This window comes from Pan paniscus, chromosome 6 (assembly GCF_029289425.2).
Source record: "Pan paniscus chromosome 6, NHGRI_mPanPan1-v2.0_pri, whole genome shotgun sequence".
Lineage (NCBI taxonomy): Eukaryota > Metazoa > Chordata > Mammalia > Primates > Hominidae > Pan > Pan paniscus.
Window position 1 is genome coordinate 83100814 of NC_073255.2, and position 18097 is coordinate 83118910.

At 49.8% G+C, this 18097-nt stretch overlaps 1 protein-coding gene and 1 long non-coding RNA gene across 6 annotated transcripts in view; one reads left to right on the plus strand and one right to left on the minus strand.

The window, feature by feature from the left end:
* LOC117978262 (huntingtin-interacting protein 1) overlaps positions 1–18097 on the minus strand; it is a 136208-nt gene that overhangs the window by 69486 nt on the left and 48625 nt on the right. For 2 of the 5 annotated variants that reach the window (XR_010112596.1, XM_055115049.2), the window contains exon 1: positions 9328–9504. The exons of 1 other annotated variant lie outside the window; for it this stretch is intronic. Coding sequence is in view for 3 of the 4 variants with exons in the window: in XM_055115049.2 (XP_054971024.1) it covers positions 9328–9360 (33 nt within the window). In the remaining variant the exon portion in view is untranslated. Of the gene's footprint in view, positions 1–9327; positions 9677–18097 lie in introns of those variants that run through there. 2 more of the 5 variants (XM_055115050.2, XM_055115052.2) reach the window with 2 other exon arrangements.
* Positions 10491–18097, plus strand: part of LOC134730687 (uncharacterized) — a 40477-nt gene continuing 32870 nt past the window's right edge. Inside the window, exon 1 of the long non-coding RNA XR_010112607.1 lies at positions 10491–17797. This is a non-coding gene — a long non-coding RNA (uncharacterized LOC134730687). The remainder of the gene's footprint in view (positions 17798–18097) is intronic.

Here is an 18097-nt window from a genome sequence, read left to right on the forward strand (position 1 = left end):
GTTTCGCTATGTTGACCATCCTGGTCTCGAACTCCTGACCTCAAGGTTGCCCAGGCTGGCGGGACTTGAACACCTGGATTCCAGTGATCCTCCTACCTCAGCCTCTCAAGTAGCTGGGACTATAGCTGCACACTGCCACATCCAGCTGCTGTTTTTCTAAATTCTCAGATATGTTCTTTTTTTTTTTGAGACGGAGTCTCGCTCTGTCACCAGGCTGGAGTGCAGTGGCGTGACCTCGGCTCACTGCAACCTCTGCCTCCTGAGTTCAAGCGATTCTCCCACCTCAGCCTCCCGAGTAGCTGGGACTACAGGTGCCTGCCACCACGCCCAGCTAATGAATATGTTCTTAAATCCATATCTCCTTATATATTTTCTTCTCCTGACCAGACTTGATTTTTAAACAGTATAACCTCTGTTGTAAGTTGAATTGTATACCCCCGCCCCACAAAAATATATAATCACGCCCAACCCCCCCCCCCACCCCGTACCTATGAATATGATCTTATTTACAAATAGGGCATTTGCAGATGTAATTAGTTAAGATGAGGTCACACTGGAGTAGGGTCATATTATGGGATGTAATATGACTGGTGATCCTCGAAGAAGATGTAGGGATCCAGAGACACACAGGGAGGATGCTGCATGAAATGAGACAGAGATGAGTGATGAGTCTACAAGCCAAGGAATGCCAAGGACAGCCAGCGGCCACGAGAAGCTAGAAAGAATCCTTCCCGGCCGGGCGCAGTGACTCACACCTGTCATCCCAGCACTTTGAGAGGCAGAGGCGGGAGGATCACCTGAGGTCAGGAGTTCAAGACCAGCCTGGCCAACACAGCGAAACCGTGTCTCTACTAAAAAATACAAAAATTAGCTGGGTGTGGTGGCGTGTGCCTGTAGTCCTAGCTATTAGGGAGGTTGAGGCAGGTGGATTGCTTAAGCCCAGGAGGTTGAGAGTGCAGTAAGCAGTAATCACGCCACTGCACTCCAGCCTGGGTGACAGAGCGAGACACTCAAAAAAAAAAAAAAAAAAAATGGAGCCTTTCCTAGAGCTTTCAGAGACAGTATTGCCCTACCTTGCAAGATGGTGAGAGAATGCAGCCACCCAATTAGTGGGAATTTGTTGACAGCCCCAGGAAACTAATTACAGGGTCCTTTCCCCATCAGATGGGGTCCTCTGGGAGGACAAGAATGACATGCGATGCTTCCCCTACAGCACATGATTTGGGGCTCTCCTGAGCACAGTCGTTGGCTCTGCAGGGTGAGCGTAAGAGCAGTCAGGAAGGAATCTCTGGCCAGCACTTTGGGAAGCTGAGGTGGGAGGATCGCTTAAGGCCAGGATTTTGAGATCAGCCCGGACAACATGGTGAAACCCTGTCTCTACAAACCAATACAAAAATTAGCCAGGTGTGGTGGTGCACAACTGTAGTCCCAGCTACTAGGGAGGCTGAGGTGGGAGGATCGCTTAAGCCCAGCAGGCAGAGGTTGCAGTGAGCCGTGATCGCCCCCACTGCATTCCAGCCTGGGCAACAGAGCAAAAACCCTGTCTCAAAAAAGGAAAAAAAAAAAAGATGCAAGTAAGAAGTGAAAAGTTCATTCCCCTAAACCTCTCCATGAAGCAGTACTTCTCTCCTATGGAGACGCAGTGCTTACAGCTTCCTCTTAGCACGTCCTTCCCTGGACCTTAGTCCTCAGTGACAGAACTGTCCCAAGCACTGTCTTCCCTGTACATTTCCTCAAGTGCATTACAGCCGTTTAAACTATGTTCTTCCCCTGGCACCATAGGCCAGGGGCACCATGACATAGGCTGGGGCACCATGACAATGGCAAAATTCTGGCTGCAGACAGACCCCTGGGCAAAGTCTCCATACTTCCGGAGCCCATCAAGGTTGTCTGCAGTCAGAAAGGACTTACAAGGCATATAAATACATAGAAGGACAAGAAACCCAAATCTGTAAGATGCTGACCTGGACATGGTTAAGTTCCAGGGGGTTTGGGAAGGCCTGTAAGGAATATGGGCCGTGAGGAAGAGGACCACACCAGGTAGTTGGAAATGCTAGAAATGGGGCTGGATGCGGTGGCTCATGCCTGTAATCCCAGTACCTTAGGAGACTCAGGTGGGAAGATCACTTCAGGACAGGAGTTCAAGACCAGCCTGGGCAACATAGTGAGACCTCATCCCTACAAAAAAATTAGCTGGGTATGGTGGCATGCGCCTGTATTCCCAGCTACTCTGGAGACTGAGGTGGGAGGATTACTTGAGCGATCCAGGCATTGGAGGCTGCAGTGAGCTGAGATTGCATCACTATGCTCGTCTGAATGACAGAGCAAGACCTTGTCTTAGAAAAGAAGGAAGAAGGAAGGAAGGAAGGGAGGGAGGGAGGGAGGGACGGAGGGAAGAAAAATGGTAGAAACTGCTTCAGGGCCTCTAGGGAGGACCCATGATGGGTGAGATTTAGATTTACCCTAAAAATAACTGTTCCTACTGCTTGACCAATTGCTCAAACTTGTGGTCATTATGAACCTTGCTCACACACACACGCAAAAATCTTATAGTAACAAATTTTTAAAATCTTTAAAATTCCCATAAGCCACGTAAAATAATATACCGTGAGTCTGTAACTATGGATCCACTGAGGGTGTGTGTATAGCTGAGAATCAGGAAAGTTCTGTGCTGTAGTGTTGAAAGGAGAGAGAAACCTTTTAAACTGAGACACTGCTCAAGGAAGACTTCTTAAAGGGAAAGGAGGGATAACTCGGCCCAGCTACTGTCCCAGCCATTACCCACTTCTGTCATATATGCCTCATAGGAACTCTGGGGTCTGGAGGGCTGTTGTTCAGAAAGGCGGAGAAACTCACCCAAGGTCATGCTCTTTGGTTCCAAGCCCTGAACCAGCACCCGCTCTGTACTGTGGAGGGGTTCGGGCCTGCAGGGGACTGGGTCTGGGGTTCTGGACACAGATGACAGGCCTTCTGGGCAGAGGAAGTGCCACAAGTAAAGGCACCAAAGTGGAAGGGCATGGAGCATGCAGCCTGAGGGCCGGGGGGGATGGAGGAGAAGCCAGGAGGCAGGTAAGGCTGCGTGTGGGAGGCCAGTGGGCTTCTGAGTGGCAAGAAGAGATGACAGCAGGTGGAGGGGAATGGGCCAGCAGCGGCGGCAGCTGGGGTAGAGCTGGATGGAGCCTGGAGGTGAGAATTCAGGGAGGAAGCTATTTTTGTTGTTGTTGTTGTTTTGAGACGGAGTCTTGCCCTGTCGCCCAGGCTGAAGTGCAATGGCGCAATCTTGGCTCACTGCAACCTCCACCTCCTGGGTTCGAGTGATTCTCCTGTCTCAGCCTCCCAAGTAGCTGGGATTATAATAGTTGCACATTACCACGCCTGGCTAATTTTTGTATTTTTAGTAGAGACAGGGTTTTGCCATGTTGGCCAGGCTGTTCTCAAACTCCTGTCCTGAGGTGATCCCCCTGCCTTGGCCTCCCAGTGTTGGGATTAGAGGCGTGAGCTACCGCGCCTGGCTGTATTTTTATTTAATCTATTATTATTAGTTTTTGGAGACAGGGTCTTGCTCTGTCACCCAGGCTGGAGTGCAGTGGTGCAATCATAGCTTACTACAGCCTCAACCTCCTGGGCTCAGGCAATCCTCCCACCTCAGCTTCCTGAGTAGCTGGGACCACAGGCACATACCACTATGCCTGGCTAGTTGGTTTTTTTAAATAGAGACGGGGTCTCATTATGTTGCCCAGGCTGGTCTTGAACTCCTGGCCTCAAGCAATCCTACTGCTTCAACCTCCTAAAGTGCTGGGCTTATAGGTGTGAGCCACCATGCCCAGCCAGAAGCTATTTAATAGCATAAAAGTACAGGAAAAATGGAATCAAAATGAAAGATGTGAAAATGGAAATGACCCAATATAATGTGGGCTGTAAAACGAGCTTCAGTAGGACTGGCAGATAGGAGCTCCGGGTTACAGGGAGACAGCAGAAGGATGCATCCATGGTGCCTCCAAGATGATGCAGAGACTTTAGGAGGCCGAGGGGGGCAGATCACCTGAGACCAGGAGTTCAAGACCAGCCTAGCCAACATGGTGAAACCCCATCTCTACTAAAATACAAAAATTAGCTGAGTGTGGTGGCTCATGCCTATAATCCCAGCTACTTGGGAGGCTGAGGCAGAATTGCTTGAACACGGGAGGTGCAGGTTGCAGTGAGCCGAGATCCCGCCATCGTACTCCTGCCTGGGCGACAGAGTGAGACTCCGTCTCAAAAAAAAAAAGATGATGCAGAGGCTCTGGACCTAGATGAGGGGAGGATAGCAGCAAGGGCCGCAGGCTGGGGAGACACTGTAAGAAAAGGACCCGAAGGAACAATGAACAATGAGGCCAGGCGGCTCTTGGGTAAGAAATAGCCATTTTTAAAAGAATGAGGAAGTGAACTAGCGGTAACGGTGGTGATAATTATCAAGCTGATGGCACTAATGAGTGCTTAGACCAGGCCCCTTTGTATGAATTATCTTATATAAAGTCTTACAACTCTACAACCTACCAGTAGACACTTAATAGTATTAATCAGCTCCATTCTGCAGATGAAGAAACCAAGGTACCTGAGATCTCTTAGGCTTAGAAAGGCTAAGTAAGCCTGGGTGGGGTGGCTCATGTCTGTAATCCCAGCACTTTGGGAGGTTGAGGCTGGAGGATTGCTTGAGAACAGGAGTTTGAGACCAGCCTGGGCAATAGAGCGAGACCCCATCTCTAAAAAAAAAATTTTTTTTCAATAGCCAGGTGTGGTGGTGCACACCTGTAATCCCAGTACTTTGGGAGGCTTAGGTGGGAGGGTTACTTGAGGCCAGGAGTTTGAGAACAGCCTGAGCAACACAGTAAGGCACCATCTCTACAAAAAAAAAAGAGTTTTTTTTTGTTTTTTTTTTTTTTTTGAGACAGAGTCTTGCTCTGTTGCCCAGGCTGGAGTGCAGTGGTGTGATCTCAGCTCACTGCAACCTCTGCCTCCTGGGTTCAAGCAATTCTCCTGTCTCAGCTTCCCAGTAGCTGGGATTGCAGGTGCACACCACCAAGCCCGGCTAATTTTTGTATTTTTAGTAGAGATGGGATTTCACCATGTTGGTCAGGTTGGTCTTGAATTCCTGACCTCAGGTGATCCGCCCATCTTGGCCTCTCAAAGTGCTGGGATTACAGACATGAGCCACCATGCCCAGCCTAAAAAAAAAAAAAAAAAAAAAATTTGTCAAGTGCGGTGGCCATGCCTGTAGTCCCAGGTACTTGGGAGGCTGAGACAGGAGGATCACAGGAGGATCACTTGAGCCCAGGAGTTTGAAGCTGCTGTGAGCCATGATCACGCCACTGCACTCCAGCCTGGGGACCAGAGTGACACCCTATCTCTAAAATAAATAAATAAAAATAAAAAAAGAACTGCTAAGTAAACTGCCCAGGCCTGTAACATCAGCAAGTGTAGGGCGGGGATTCAGTCTTTGCAGTGTGACCAAGCTCAGGCTCAGGATCACAACCTCGGCACTAGACAAGGCCCTCTACACCACAGAGACATGATCAGAATCCACAGACTGGAAAAATGCATTAAAATTCACAAGATGAAATCCAGTAGGTACAAAGGAAATTTTCTACACTTAGGCCTAAACTCACTGGCACCGGGGAGCCGTGACTCAAAGCAGCACTTGTGAAAAGAATGAAGGTGTTTTGGCCGGGCACATGGCTCACGACTCTAATCCTAGCACTTTGGGAGGCTGAGGTGGGTGGATCACGAGGTCAGGAGTTCAAGTTCGGCCTGGCCAAGATGGTGAAACCTTATCTCTACTAAAAACACACAAAAAATTAGCTGGGCGTGGTGGTGGGCACCTGTAATCCCAGCTGCTCGGAAGGCTGAGGCAGAAAATTGCTTAAACCCGGGAGGCGGAGAATGCTGTGAGCCGAGATCACGCCACTGCACTCCAGCCTGGGTGACAGAGAGAAACTCCGTCTCAAAAGAAAACAAAAAAAAGAATTAAGGTGTTTTATTTGGCTGCTAACTTAATAATAGCAAGATTTTGATACGGTTGATGAACATGCAAGTCTGATCTCTCTGGATGCATTAAAAGGAGGGAACGTATGGTTCCAGTTCTCTACACAGATAAGGCCATGCGTGAAACACTATTCAGTTTCAGGCTTTATACATTATGAAGGAAACTAACAAGCTGGACCATTTCCAAAAAAGAGTGACCTGGATTGAAATGGACTTAATATCTGAAGAAAATTTAGAGAAATATCAGTATTCTGAAGCGTGACCATCTGGAAGCAGGAAAAACTCCAGAGGCTCAAACCTAGACCAATGGGCAGAAGTCCAGAGAGGCAGTTTCTGGATGAACTTAAAGCTGTCTCATGAAAGAGAACTCCTCATTATTAGAAACACACATGCAGAAGGGAGGCAACCTCTCTGGGTTATTGTGAAAAAGATGGACAGGTTCAGATTACATTAGATGACATCTAGGTCTCTTCCCATTTTTAGACTCTGAAACGGCTGATCAGATGACGGAGGGCTCTGGATATCAGGTCGAGGAAAACTGTGATCTGATGGGTACTGGGGATCCACAGAAGGCTCTTGAGCAGGGGAGGAACATGACACAAATGACCCTCCATTCTCCTGAATGAGTTACTTCTCCAGTGTGCTAAGGAAAGTGGGGAACACCGTGGGAGTCACCGCCTCCCAGTATGAATCCAGTGCAACTGACAAGGACCTGGCCTAAGCACTGGCTTGTGGAAAGAAGTTTCTTCCTAAACCAGCGGCTACAAGGCACCTGTAAGCTCTGCCTGAGCTTGCCAGGACTGTCCCAGACCCTTCTCCTGCAGCTCTGGGGGGGCTCACAAGAGCTCTCAGGCACTGTCATCATCGTGCCCCAGTTCCCCAAGCAACACTTCATCATAGTGGCTGTACCAATGAGGCAGAGCCCACTCTATGGTTTGGGGCCCATTGCCGAGCCTGTGGCAAGGCTTCTTGGGGGCTCATTCTGGGTTCTAAGGCAACCTGTGGGTCCCCCAGGGGGCCAGGGAATGTCAGATACTGAGGGGTTTCCAGGGCAGAAGTTCCCTGCGAGGACCAGTTTCCCATGGCTCACTAACACTGTGTACCTGGGATACCACCTCTCCACCCCACCCTCCACCATACATGCTCCCTCTTCTTTCTGCTTTCCAAACCCTGACCTCCTTCAAGCTCATACTCAACGGTACCGTTTTCTTTTTTTTTCTTTTTTTTTTTTGAGACAGAGTCTTGCCCTGTCGCCAGGCTGCAGTGCAGTGGCGCAATCTCGGCTCAGTGCAACCTCCTCCTCCCTGGTTCAAGTGATTCTTCTGCCTCAGTCTCCTGAGTAGCTGGGACTACAGGTGTGCGCCACCATGCCCAGCTAATTTTTATATTTTTAGAAGAGACGGAGTTTCACCATATTGGCCAGGATGGTCTCGATCTCTTGACCTCATGATCTTCCGCCTCGGCCTCCCAAGGTACCTTTATTTTTTAAGACTTAACCAAGCTACTCAGGCCAACAATGTATTTTTCTCTCTTCCTTCTTTCTTTTCTTTTCTTTTTTTTTTTTTGAGACAAAGTCTTGCTCTGTTGCCCAGGTTAGAGTGCAGTGGCACAATTTTGATTCATTGCAACCTCTGCTTCCTGAATTCAAGTGATTCTCCTGCCTCAGCCTCTGGAGTAGCTGGGATTATAGGCCCACACCACCACACCTGGCTAATTTTTGTATTTTTAGTAGAGACAGGGTTTCGCCATGTTGGCCAGGCTGGTCTTGAACTCCTGACCTCAGGTAATCCACCTGTCTCAGTTTCCCAAAGTGCTGGGATTACAGGCATGAGCCACCTCATCCAGGCCTTTTTTTTTTTTTTTTTTTATAAGAGACAGGGTCCTGTTCTGTCATCCAGGCTGGTGTGCAGTGATGTGATTATAGCTCACTGCAGCCTTGAATGCCTGTGCTCAAGTGATCCTCCAGCCTTAGCCTCCCGGAAAGCTGGGACTTCCAGGCATGTGCCACCACACCCAGCTAATTTTTTTGTATTTTTTGTAGAGATGGGGTCTCCCTGTGTTGCCCAGGCTGGTCTTGAACTCAGGCTCAAGTGACCCTCCCCCAACAGCCTCCCAAAGTACTGAGATAACAGTTGTGAGCCACTGCACCTGGCCTTTTTTTTCTCTTTTTTTGAATTCCTATTTCTCTCAATACGTTTGACACTGAGTATTACCTTCCCTCCCTACCCAGACTAGAATCCCAAGCACAAGGACCCTGCCTTCTCCTTTCCTGTAGGCCCACAGTCGCGAAGGCAGGTCATAAGTCCATAAATCATCAGGACTGGCTGCTTCCCAGCACTCTCGCCTCTAAAGTGTACCAGGTAGAGGCCAGGCATGGTGGCTCATGCCTGTAATCCCAGCACTTTGAGAGGCCGAGGCAGGAGGATCTCTTGAGACCAGGAGTTCAAGACCAGCCTGGGCAACATGGTAAGATCCCATCACTATTAAAATATATATATATTTATATATATTAAAATTTTATATATTATTTATATAAAATATATATATATATACATTTTTTTTTGAGATGGGAGTTTCACTCCATTTGTCTCCCAAGCTGGAGTGCAGTGGTGTGAGCTTGGCTCACTGCAACCTCTGCCTCTCAGGTTCAAGTGATTCTCCTACCTCAGCTTCCCCAGTAGCTGGGATTACAGGTGCCCGCCACCATGTCCAGCTAATTTTTGTATTTTGTTTTTTTTTTTTTAGTAGAGACAGGGTTTTACCATGTTGGCTAGGCTGGTCTTGAACTGCGCCTGTTCTATAAAATTTTTTTAGAAAGAGTCCCAGGTACGCCAGGTGCGGTGGCTCATACCTGTCATCTCAGCACTTTGGGAGGCTGAGATGGGCGGATTACTTGAGGTTCGGAGTTCAAGACCAGCCTGGCCAAAATGGCAAAACCCTGTCTCTACCAAAAATACAAAAAGTAGCCAGACATGGTGGTGCGTGCCTGTAGTCCCAGCCACTTGGGAGGCTGAGGCAGGAGAATCACTTGAACTGGGGAGGCGGAGGCTGCAGTGAGCTGAGATGGTGCCACTGCACTCCAGCCTGGGTGACAGAGTGAGACTCTGTCTCAAAAAAAAAAAAAAAAAAAAAAGTCCCAGGTATGTGATTCACAGTCTCTTGAGAAAATCTACTCCCTTCCCCTCCCGGCCCGAGGCTCTCTGAAGGACATCATTTGGTTCTGAACTGTTCCCGCCCCGCCACAGGCCAATGCCTGGGGGCCCCTCCCAGCACCAAGGGCGGGCAGTGCGGGGCTGGGTGTCTCACCTCTGGTGGGGGCTCTGGGTTAGGGAACATCATCTGAGAACAGGCTGTTCTCTGGACTGGAGTCACACAGGACCTAAGACCAAGCCGTGTCTCCCCTGAAAGGGTGGCATTGTCCACCACTTCCTGACCCAGCAGGCCCTCGTGTCCCCGGCTGGTTCCGGAGAGCCAATTACCAGCAGGCACCGCAGGAAGGGCGCCTTTCTCCCAGCCTCTCTTCCTCCCTCCCCAGCACTCCCCATCCTCCGCTCGCCTGGGACAGCCCAGCCAGGCAGTGGCCAATGGGAAACCCTCTGGCCTTGCTTGTGTGGGGAGCTGGGCCTGGGCCTGGCCTGTGGGGCCAGTTGGACACTGTCAGGTCACATACACACAGCTCTTGGCAGGAGCCCAGCCCTGGGGCTGCCAAGGCCAGGCTGGCTCGCAAAGGTCCCACGGCAGGAGCAGGCACGGGGATGTGCCCCGGGTGGGGGTGGCAGGTCCCCAGGCAAGGGGCCAGAGAAGGAAAACCTGAGAACAGGCAGCACAGATGGGAAAGGAGAAGGGCAAAACAAAAGCAGAGGAGGCCGGGCACGGTGGCTCCACCTGTAATCCCAGCACTTTGGGAGGCGGAGGTGGGCGGATCACCCAAAGTCAGGAGTTCCAGACCAGCCTGGCCGACATGGTGAAATCCCATCTCTACTAAAAATACAAAATTAGCCAGGGGTGGTGGCGCGTACCTGTAGTCCCAGCTACTCAGGAGGCTGAGGCAGGAGAATCACTTGAACCCACGAGGTGGAGGTTGCAGTGAGCCGAGTTCGTGCCACTGCACTCCAGCCTGGGTGACGAGAGAAACTCTGTCTCACAAAAAAAATAAAATAAAGGCTGGGCGCGGTGGCTCATGCCTGTAATCCCTGAACTTTGGGAGGCCGAGGCGGGTGGATCACCTGAGGTCAGGAGTTCAAGACCAGCCTGACCAACATGGTGAAACCCTATCTCTACTAAAAATACAAAAATTAGCCAGGCCTGGTGGTGGGCGCCTGTAATTCCAGCTACTCGGGAGGCTGAGGCAGGAGAATCGCTTGAACCCAGGAGATGGAGGTTGCAGTGAGCTGAGATCGTGCCATTGCACTCCAGCCTGGGCAACAAGAGTGAAACTCCATCTCAAATAATAATAATTTTTTTTTAAAAAAGAGGCTGTAATCCCAGTACTCTGAGAGGCTGAGGCAGGCAGATCACTTGAGGCCAGGAGTTCAAGACAAGCCTGGCCAACATGGTGAAACTCCGTCTCTACTAAAAATACAAAAATTAGCTGGGCATGGTGGCAGGTGCCTGTAATCCCAGCTACTCAGGAGACTGAGGTGGGAGGATGGCTTGAGCCCAGAAGTTCAAGGTTGCAGTGAGCTATGATCATACCACTGCACCACTCCAACTTGGGACACACACACACACACACACACACACACACACACACACACACACACACATACACACAAGAAAGAAAAGAAAACTAGAAAGAAAGAAAAGAAAATTGGCCATGGCAGGTTGCAGTACAGGTGGCAATAGCTCAGGTTAACAGCTGGGACCTACCACCTGAGTGAGGATGACAGGGAGAGTATAGAACCAAATGGAGATGAGGTGAGCCTGGGAGAGTAGAGGGACAGGTGAGGCATGAAAGCCAAACAGAGCGTCCCCACCGTGGGGAGCCTTCTGTGCTCCGTGAGACTGCTCTGGTCCTAGCTACAACACTTGGAATTTGCTGCCCAACATCAGGGTGTTTTTAATTCTTCTCTTGATCAAAAATAATAATAATCATCATAGAGCCATTGTCACCAGATTAGTGGTAGTAGCAGGAGCCACTGACCCTCACTTGGGCCTCTTCCTCCTCCCAGGCACTGCACTGGTAATTTACTTCTCATCCTCCTTTGGTCCCTAGAGGGCAAGAAATCTGGGCCCCTATTTTCCAAGACAAGCTACTTGCAAGGAGTACAGCCAGCAAGAAGTGAAGCCAGAATTCAAACCCAGGTCCATCTGAGAACGCCTCCTCTCCCACACCGTGCTGCCTTCTGTAACTGCCAGGGTCCAACACAAACCTGTTGCCAACCAACGTCCTCCACCCTACTGTATGCCTTACCTTCTGTTGCCCAGGCTGGAGTACAGTGGTGCAAACGTGGCTCACTACAGCCTCAACCTCCTGGATTCGAGCAATCTCCCATCTCAGCCTCCCAGGCAGCTGAGACGACAGGTGCATGCCACCACACCTGGCTAATTTTTAAATTCTTTTGTAGAGATTGGGTTTGCTATGTTGCCTAGGCAGGGTCTCCCTCTGTTGCCCAGGCTGGAGTACAATGGTGCAAACATGGCTCACTACAACCTTAACCTCCTGGGTTCAAGCAATCCTCCCATCTCAGCCTCCCAGATAGCTGAGACGACAGGTGTATGCCACCACACCTGGCTAATTTTTAAATTCCTTTGTAGAAATGGGGTTCACTATGTTGCCTAGGCAGGTCTCAAACTTCTGGCCTCAAGTGATCCTCCTGCCTCAGCCTCCTGAGTAGCTGGGATTATAGGCACATGCCACCACACCCAGCTAATTTTTGTAGAGACGGGGTCTTACTATGTTGCTCAGGCTGGTCTGAAACTCCTGGGCTCAAGCTCTTTGGCCGTCCCAGCCTCCCAAAGTGCTGGGACTACAGGCATGAGCCATGCGCTGGGCCCTAAAATGGTGAATTTTATGGTATGTATATTTTACCACCACACACACACACAGTTACAAGGTAGATAAGCCTCCAAAACATGCTACATGAAAGAAACCAGACATGAAATGGGACACAATGTGTGATTCTATTTGTATGAAGTGCTCAGAATGGGCAGATCCATAGAGACAGAGAGCTGACTGGTGGCCACTGGGGTCTGGTAGGAGAGGGGTGGGAAGTGATTACTTAATGGGAACAGGGTTTCCTTTACGGATAGTGAAAATGTTCTGAAATTAAACAGTCATGTCGGTTGCATGACATAGCGAATGTGCCAAATGTTGCTTAATTATACACTTGAATTTGTTACAATAGCGAATTTCATGTTATATGTATTTTGTCACAGGAAACAAAAGATAAAAAACACTGAGAAACTGATTTTTTTTTCTTTTTTTGAGACGGAGTCTCACTCTGTCACCCAGGCTGGAGTGCAGTGGCGCGATCTCGGCTCATTGCAACCTCTGCCTCCCGGGTTCAAGTGATTCTCCTGCCTCAGCCTCCTGATAGCTGGGATTACAGGCACCCACCACCCCGCCTGGCTAATTTTTGTATTTTTAGTGGAGACGGGGTTTCACCATGTTGGCCTGTCTTGTCTCGAACTCCTGACCTCAAGTGATCCACCTGCCTCGGCCTCCCAAAGTGCTGGGATTACAGGCATGAGCCACCACACTGGCCTGAGAAACTGATTTTACTGAATACCTACTACACGCAGGGCAAGGCTGCCACACAGATAGTAAGGCTCTTTGCCATACAACCACAAGAGGGCCTTTCACAGACAGTTGTGGACAGCCATGCACCTGCACATGGCTGCCAGGATCCAGGGCACCACACCAGGGGCTGCTAGAGAGCACACAGATGATAGGAAGTGGACCCTGTGGCCAGGTGTGGCAGCTCATGCCTGGAATCCCAGCACTTTGAGAGGCCGAGGCAGGAGGATCACTTGAGGCCTGGAGTTCAAGACCAGCCTGGGCAACATGGTAAGACCCCATCTCTACAAAAAATAAAAATTTAGCTGGGGATGGTGGTATATCTGTAGTGGTGGCTACTTGGGAGGCTGAGGCAGGAGGATTGCTTGAGCCCAGGAGTTGGAGGCTGCAGTGAGCTATGACTGTGCCACTGCACTCTATCATGAATGACAGATGGAGACCCTGACTCCCCACCCTTAAAAAAGGTGGATCTTGTCCTCAAAGGGATAAAGACTGTACTACTCCTTCCTGTCCTTTCCTTCCTTCTCCTCTGACTGTGCTTATGCCTGTAATCCCAACACTTTAGGAGATTGAGGTGGAGGATCGACTGAGCCCAGGAGGTGGAGGTTGCAGTGAGCCGAGATTGTGCCACTACACTCCAGCCTGGGTGACACAGCGAGACTCTGTCTCAAAAAACAAAAACAAAAACAAACAAAAAATGGCCAGGCGCGGTGGCTTACGCCTGTAGTCCCAGCTCTTTGGGAGGCTGAGGCAGGCGGATCACCTGAGGTCAGGAATTTGAGACCAGCATGGTCAATATGATGAAACCTCGTCTCTACTAAAAATACAAAAATTAGCTGGGTGTGGTGGTGCGCACCTGTAGTCCCACCTACTCAGCAGGCTGAGGCAGGAGAATCGCTTGAACCTGGGATGTGGAGGTTGCAGTGAGCTGAGATCACACCACTGCACTCCAGCCTGGGCGACAGAGTAAGACTCCGTCTCAAAAAAAAAAAAAAAAAAAAAAAAAAAAAAGAAAAGAAAAGAAAACAAAAACAAAAACAAAGTATCTCGTAACATCGTCCTAGACAAGAATGAGAAAGGACAGGCTGCCAGGGGTCCAAACCACCGCCCACCAGCCAAACCTGGCCTCAGCCTGCTTGTGCATGGCCTGTGAGCTAGGACTGGTTTTTGTGTTCTTGTTTAGGGACAGAGTCTTGCTCTGTTGCCCAGGCTGCAGTGTAGTGGTACGATCATAGCTCACTACAGCCTTGAACTCCTGGGTTCATGCGATCGTCCCACCTCCACCTCCCAAGTAGCTGGGCCTACAGGTGCGCACCACCACGCCAGGCTAATTAAAAAAATTTTTTTTGTAGAGACGGGGTCTCACTTTGTTGCCCAGGCTGGTCTTGAGCTCCTGGCTTCTAGCGATCCTCCCACCTTAGCCTCCCAAAGTGCTGGAATTACCGGCGCGAGCCACCATGCCTGGCTTTTTAAGGGTGGGGAGGAGGAGGAAGAGGAGGAGGATGAGGAGGAGGAGGAAATAGTAGCAGCAGGAAGCCACAAAGCCAAAAACATTTACCATCTGGCCCTTTGCAGAAAATGTTTGCTGGCCCCTGGACTAGGCAGGGCAGCCTATGAGGGTGGATGTCCACACATACAGAGGCTGATTACTGGCCATCACTTTGGGGTAAGGCATGCTGGTGCCCGAGCCTGTGTCCTCCTCCTCATGTTTACCAGGGAGGTATATGTCAGGCACAGTGATTGATCTAACCGATGCTGGGAACAACAGTAACTACATTTAGATGACTACTTTTTTTTTGTTTGGACAAGGTCTTGCTCTGTTGCCCAGGTTGGAGTGCAGTGGTGCAATCATGGCTCATTGCAGCCTCGATTTCCTGGGCTCAAGCAATCCTCCCACCTCAGCCTCCCAAAATAGTTGGGAGCACAGGTGCATGCCACCACACCCAGCTAATTTTTTTTTTTTTTTTTTTTTTGAGATGGAGTTTTGCTCTGTCACCTGGCTGGAGTGCAATGGCGTGATCTCAGCTCACTGCAACCTCCGCCTCCCCGGCTCAAGCGATTCCCTTGTCTCAGCCTGCCAAGTCGCTGGGATTACAGGCACCCACCATCACTCCCAGCTAATTTGTTTTGTAGTTTTTAGTAGAGACGGGGTTTCACCATGTTGACCAGGCTGGTCTTGAACTCCTGACCTCAGGTGATCCTCCTGCCTCGGCTTCCAAAAGTGCTGGGATTACAAGCGTGAGCCACCGCACCCAGCCGCTAATTTTTTATTATTTGTAGAGGTGAGGATCTCCCTGTGTTGCCCAGGCTGGTCTCGAACTCCTGGCCTCAAGCCATCCTCCTGCAGCGGCCTCCCAAAGTGCTGGGATTACAGGCGTGACCCACCGCACCCAGCCTCAGCCTGGTTCCTTGCGTGAGTCTTGGTTTCTTGGTCTCCTTTTCCCCATATGCCAGCTGCCTCCCTCCATAACAGAACATCCGTGATGACCTTCGGGGTGCCCACTTAGGCTTTCAAAGGGGCCTGGAATGTAGGGCACAGGGTAAGAGACTCGGACACCAGGCCTTGGGGAAAAGGAGAAGCGGGCCCATATGCCCTCCTCTCACCCACAGGGAGCTGTGGCTTCGAAAGGGGCTCCTCCCTTGTAAGGCTGCTGCTCCTGTCGGCATGGAGGAAACCTTGGTTCCGCTTCCCTAGCACCCCAAACTGCAAAGTCACGCTGGCAGGTATTGCACCCAGAGGGCTCATTCCCCATTCATCATAGTCACTGGTTGGGCAAGTCACCCTCCCTGGAAAGCGCAGCCTTGGGTAAATCCACCAGACATATCCTGATCTTTCACTATTCACAGAGCCAGACTGGAGTGGCCTTTCGTAATGGCCCTGGCCAGAGCTTCCAGGGGAAGCCTTCCGGATAGGCAGCTTGTCAGCAAGAGTGGGAAACCCTGGGCTGCGCCCTCCCCACAAACCACCAGCATTGCCCAACTTCCTCTCTTCATGCCCTCTACCACCCTCTCGTCGCCCCAGCTTTCTTTCTTTCTTTTTTTTTCTTGAGACACAGTTTCACTGTCACCCAGGCTGGAGTGCAGTGGTGTGATCTCGGCTCACTGCTACCTACCTCCACCTCCTGGGTTCAAGCGATTCTCACACCTTAGCCTCCCGAGTGGCTGGGATTACAGGCACATGCCACCAACTCTGGCTAATTTTATATTTTTAGTAGAAACAGGGTTTCACCATGTTGGTCAAGCTGGTCTCAAACTCCTGACCTCAAGTGTTTCATCTGCCTCAGCCTCCCAAAGTGCTGGGATTACAGGTGTGAGCTACCACACGTGGCTAATTTTTGTATTTTCAGTAGAGATGGGGGTTTCACCATGTTGGCCAGGCTGGTCTTGAACTCCTGACCCCAGGTGACCTGCCCTCCTCAGTCTCCCAAAGTGCCGGGATTACAGGCATGAGCCACCGCACCCAGCTGTTTCCCCAGCTTTCTAACAGTGAGGTTAGTTTTGTCTCTTCTCTTTTATTAATATACTGCTACTTATCTCCAATGATCTGAAGACTCAAGGTGGGTGATGCCTGACTTACAGGAGATCCCCCAGCACGGGAACCATCCCTTATCCAGCTCTGGGTCTCTTGCAGTGTCCAATTTCTAAAAGTGACCTTTCTGTCAAGTGAATGAGCCAAGCCCCAGCCACATCCCAGCACTAGAAAACCTGATGCCTCTCCCTTGAGCACATCCTTTTTTTTTTCTTCCAAGTTTTTTTGTAGAGATGGGGTTTCACTATGCTGCCCAGGCTGGTCTCAACCTCCTGGGCTCCAGTGAGCCTCCCACCTTGGCCTCCCACCCAACATCCTTGACATCCCACCTTTTGTTCTATTTCTGCAGGAATCGCTGTGTGTAGAAAGAAAGCCTTTGGTCAGTGGTTCCCAGACTTGGCTAGGCCGGGATATCATCTGAGAATCCTGTACCCCGAGTTTGTACACACACCCCTAGATTCCTTTGCTCCACCCCCAAATTGGACTCATTTGGCCTCGGAAGGGCCCATGGCACTGTTAATTCAGGTGATGTTACAGAAGAACATTGTATGTCAGAGTCTAAGAAAAAATTCAGCTAAAAGTAAAAACAGTGGCCGGGCACAGTGGCTCATGCCTGTAATCCCAGCACTTTGGGAAGCCCAGGTGGGTGGATCACTTGAGGTCAAGAGTTTGAGACCAGCCTGGCCAACATGGTGAAACCCCATCTCTACTAAAAATACAAAAATTAGCCAGGTGTGGTGGCATGTGCCTGCTGTAATCCCAGCTACTCGGGAGTCTGAGGCAGGAGGATTGCTTAAACCCAGAAGGCAGAGTTGCAGTGAGCCGAGATCACTCCAGCCTGGGCGACAGAGCAAGACTTTGTCTCAAAAAAAAAAAAAAAAAAAAAGAGAAGAAAAACAGTAACAAAAAGGAAGAATGAGAGCAAAGAATAAAGATGGTGGAAATGTGAAGAATGAAGTCAGTTTCTCAGCTCAGACAAGTATACCCTGATGTAAGTAAATTTTTTTCTGGAAAATGTGAATTGCCACTAAGGCCAAATTAGGAGATTATTATTCATTTCACAGAAGACATTGGCATTCGATACCCTTAAATAGCAATCTCCGTTAGTACATTTAAGAGAGGATTCAGTTTACAGAAGTGTGATTTATACAAAACCACATCTGTTACATAAAGCTCAGAAAAATAGCTCTCCTCCCATGTCATCTTGCTAACTATAGAACTGGCCCAGTATAGATGGTCACCTATTTTCTTCTAAAAGATACCACCCCTGCTCTCTGTCATCTATTTCTGTTTCACCGTGATCATGGGTAACAGATTCTTAGGGGCCACCCAGATCTCTCTCTGGTCTTCCCTAAACTCAGGGAACAACTGCTCTGAATTGTTTTCATATTCACTCATTCATTCGACATATATTTCTGGAAGGCCTATCATATGCCTGGCACTGCTCTAGAAATACAGCGAGGGTGCGGTGGCTCATGCCTGTAATCCCAGCGCTTTGGGAGGCCAAGGTGGGTGGATTGTTTGAGCCCAGGAGTTCAAGACCAGCTGGGGGCAACATGGTGAAACTCTGTCTCTACAAAAATACAAGAAATTATCCAGGCGTGGTGGTGCATGCTTATAGTTCCAGCTACTTGGGAGGCTGAGGTGGGAGGATCACCTGAGCTCAGGAGGCAGAAGTTGCAGTGAGCCAATATTGCGCCACTGTACACCAGCCTGGGCAACAGAGCAAGACCATGTCTTTAAAAAAAAAAAAAAAAGGCCAGGCACAATGGCTCATGCCTGTAATCCCAGCACTTTGGGAGGCCAAG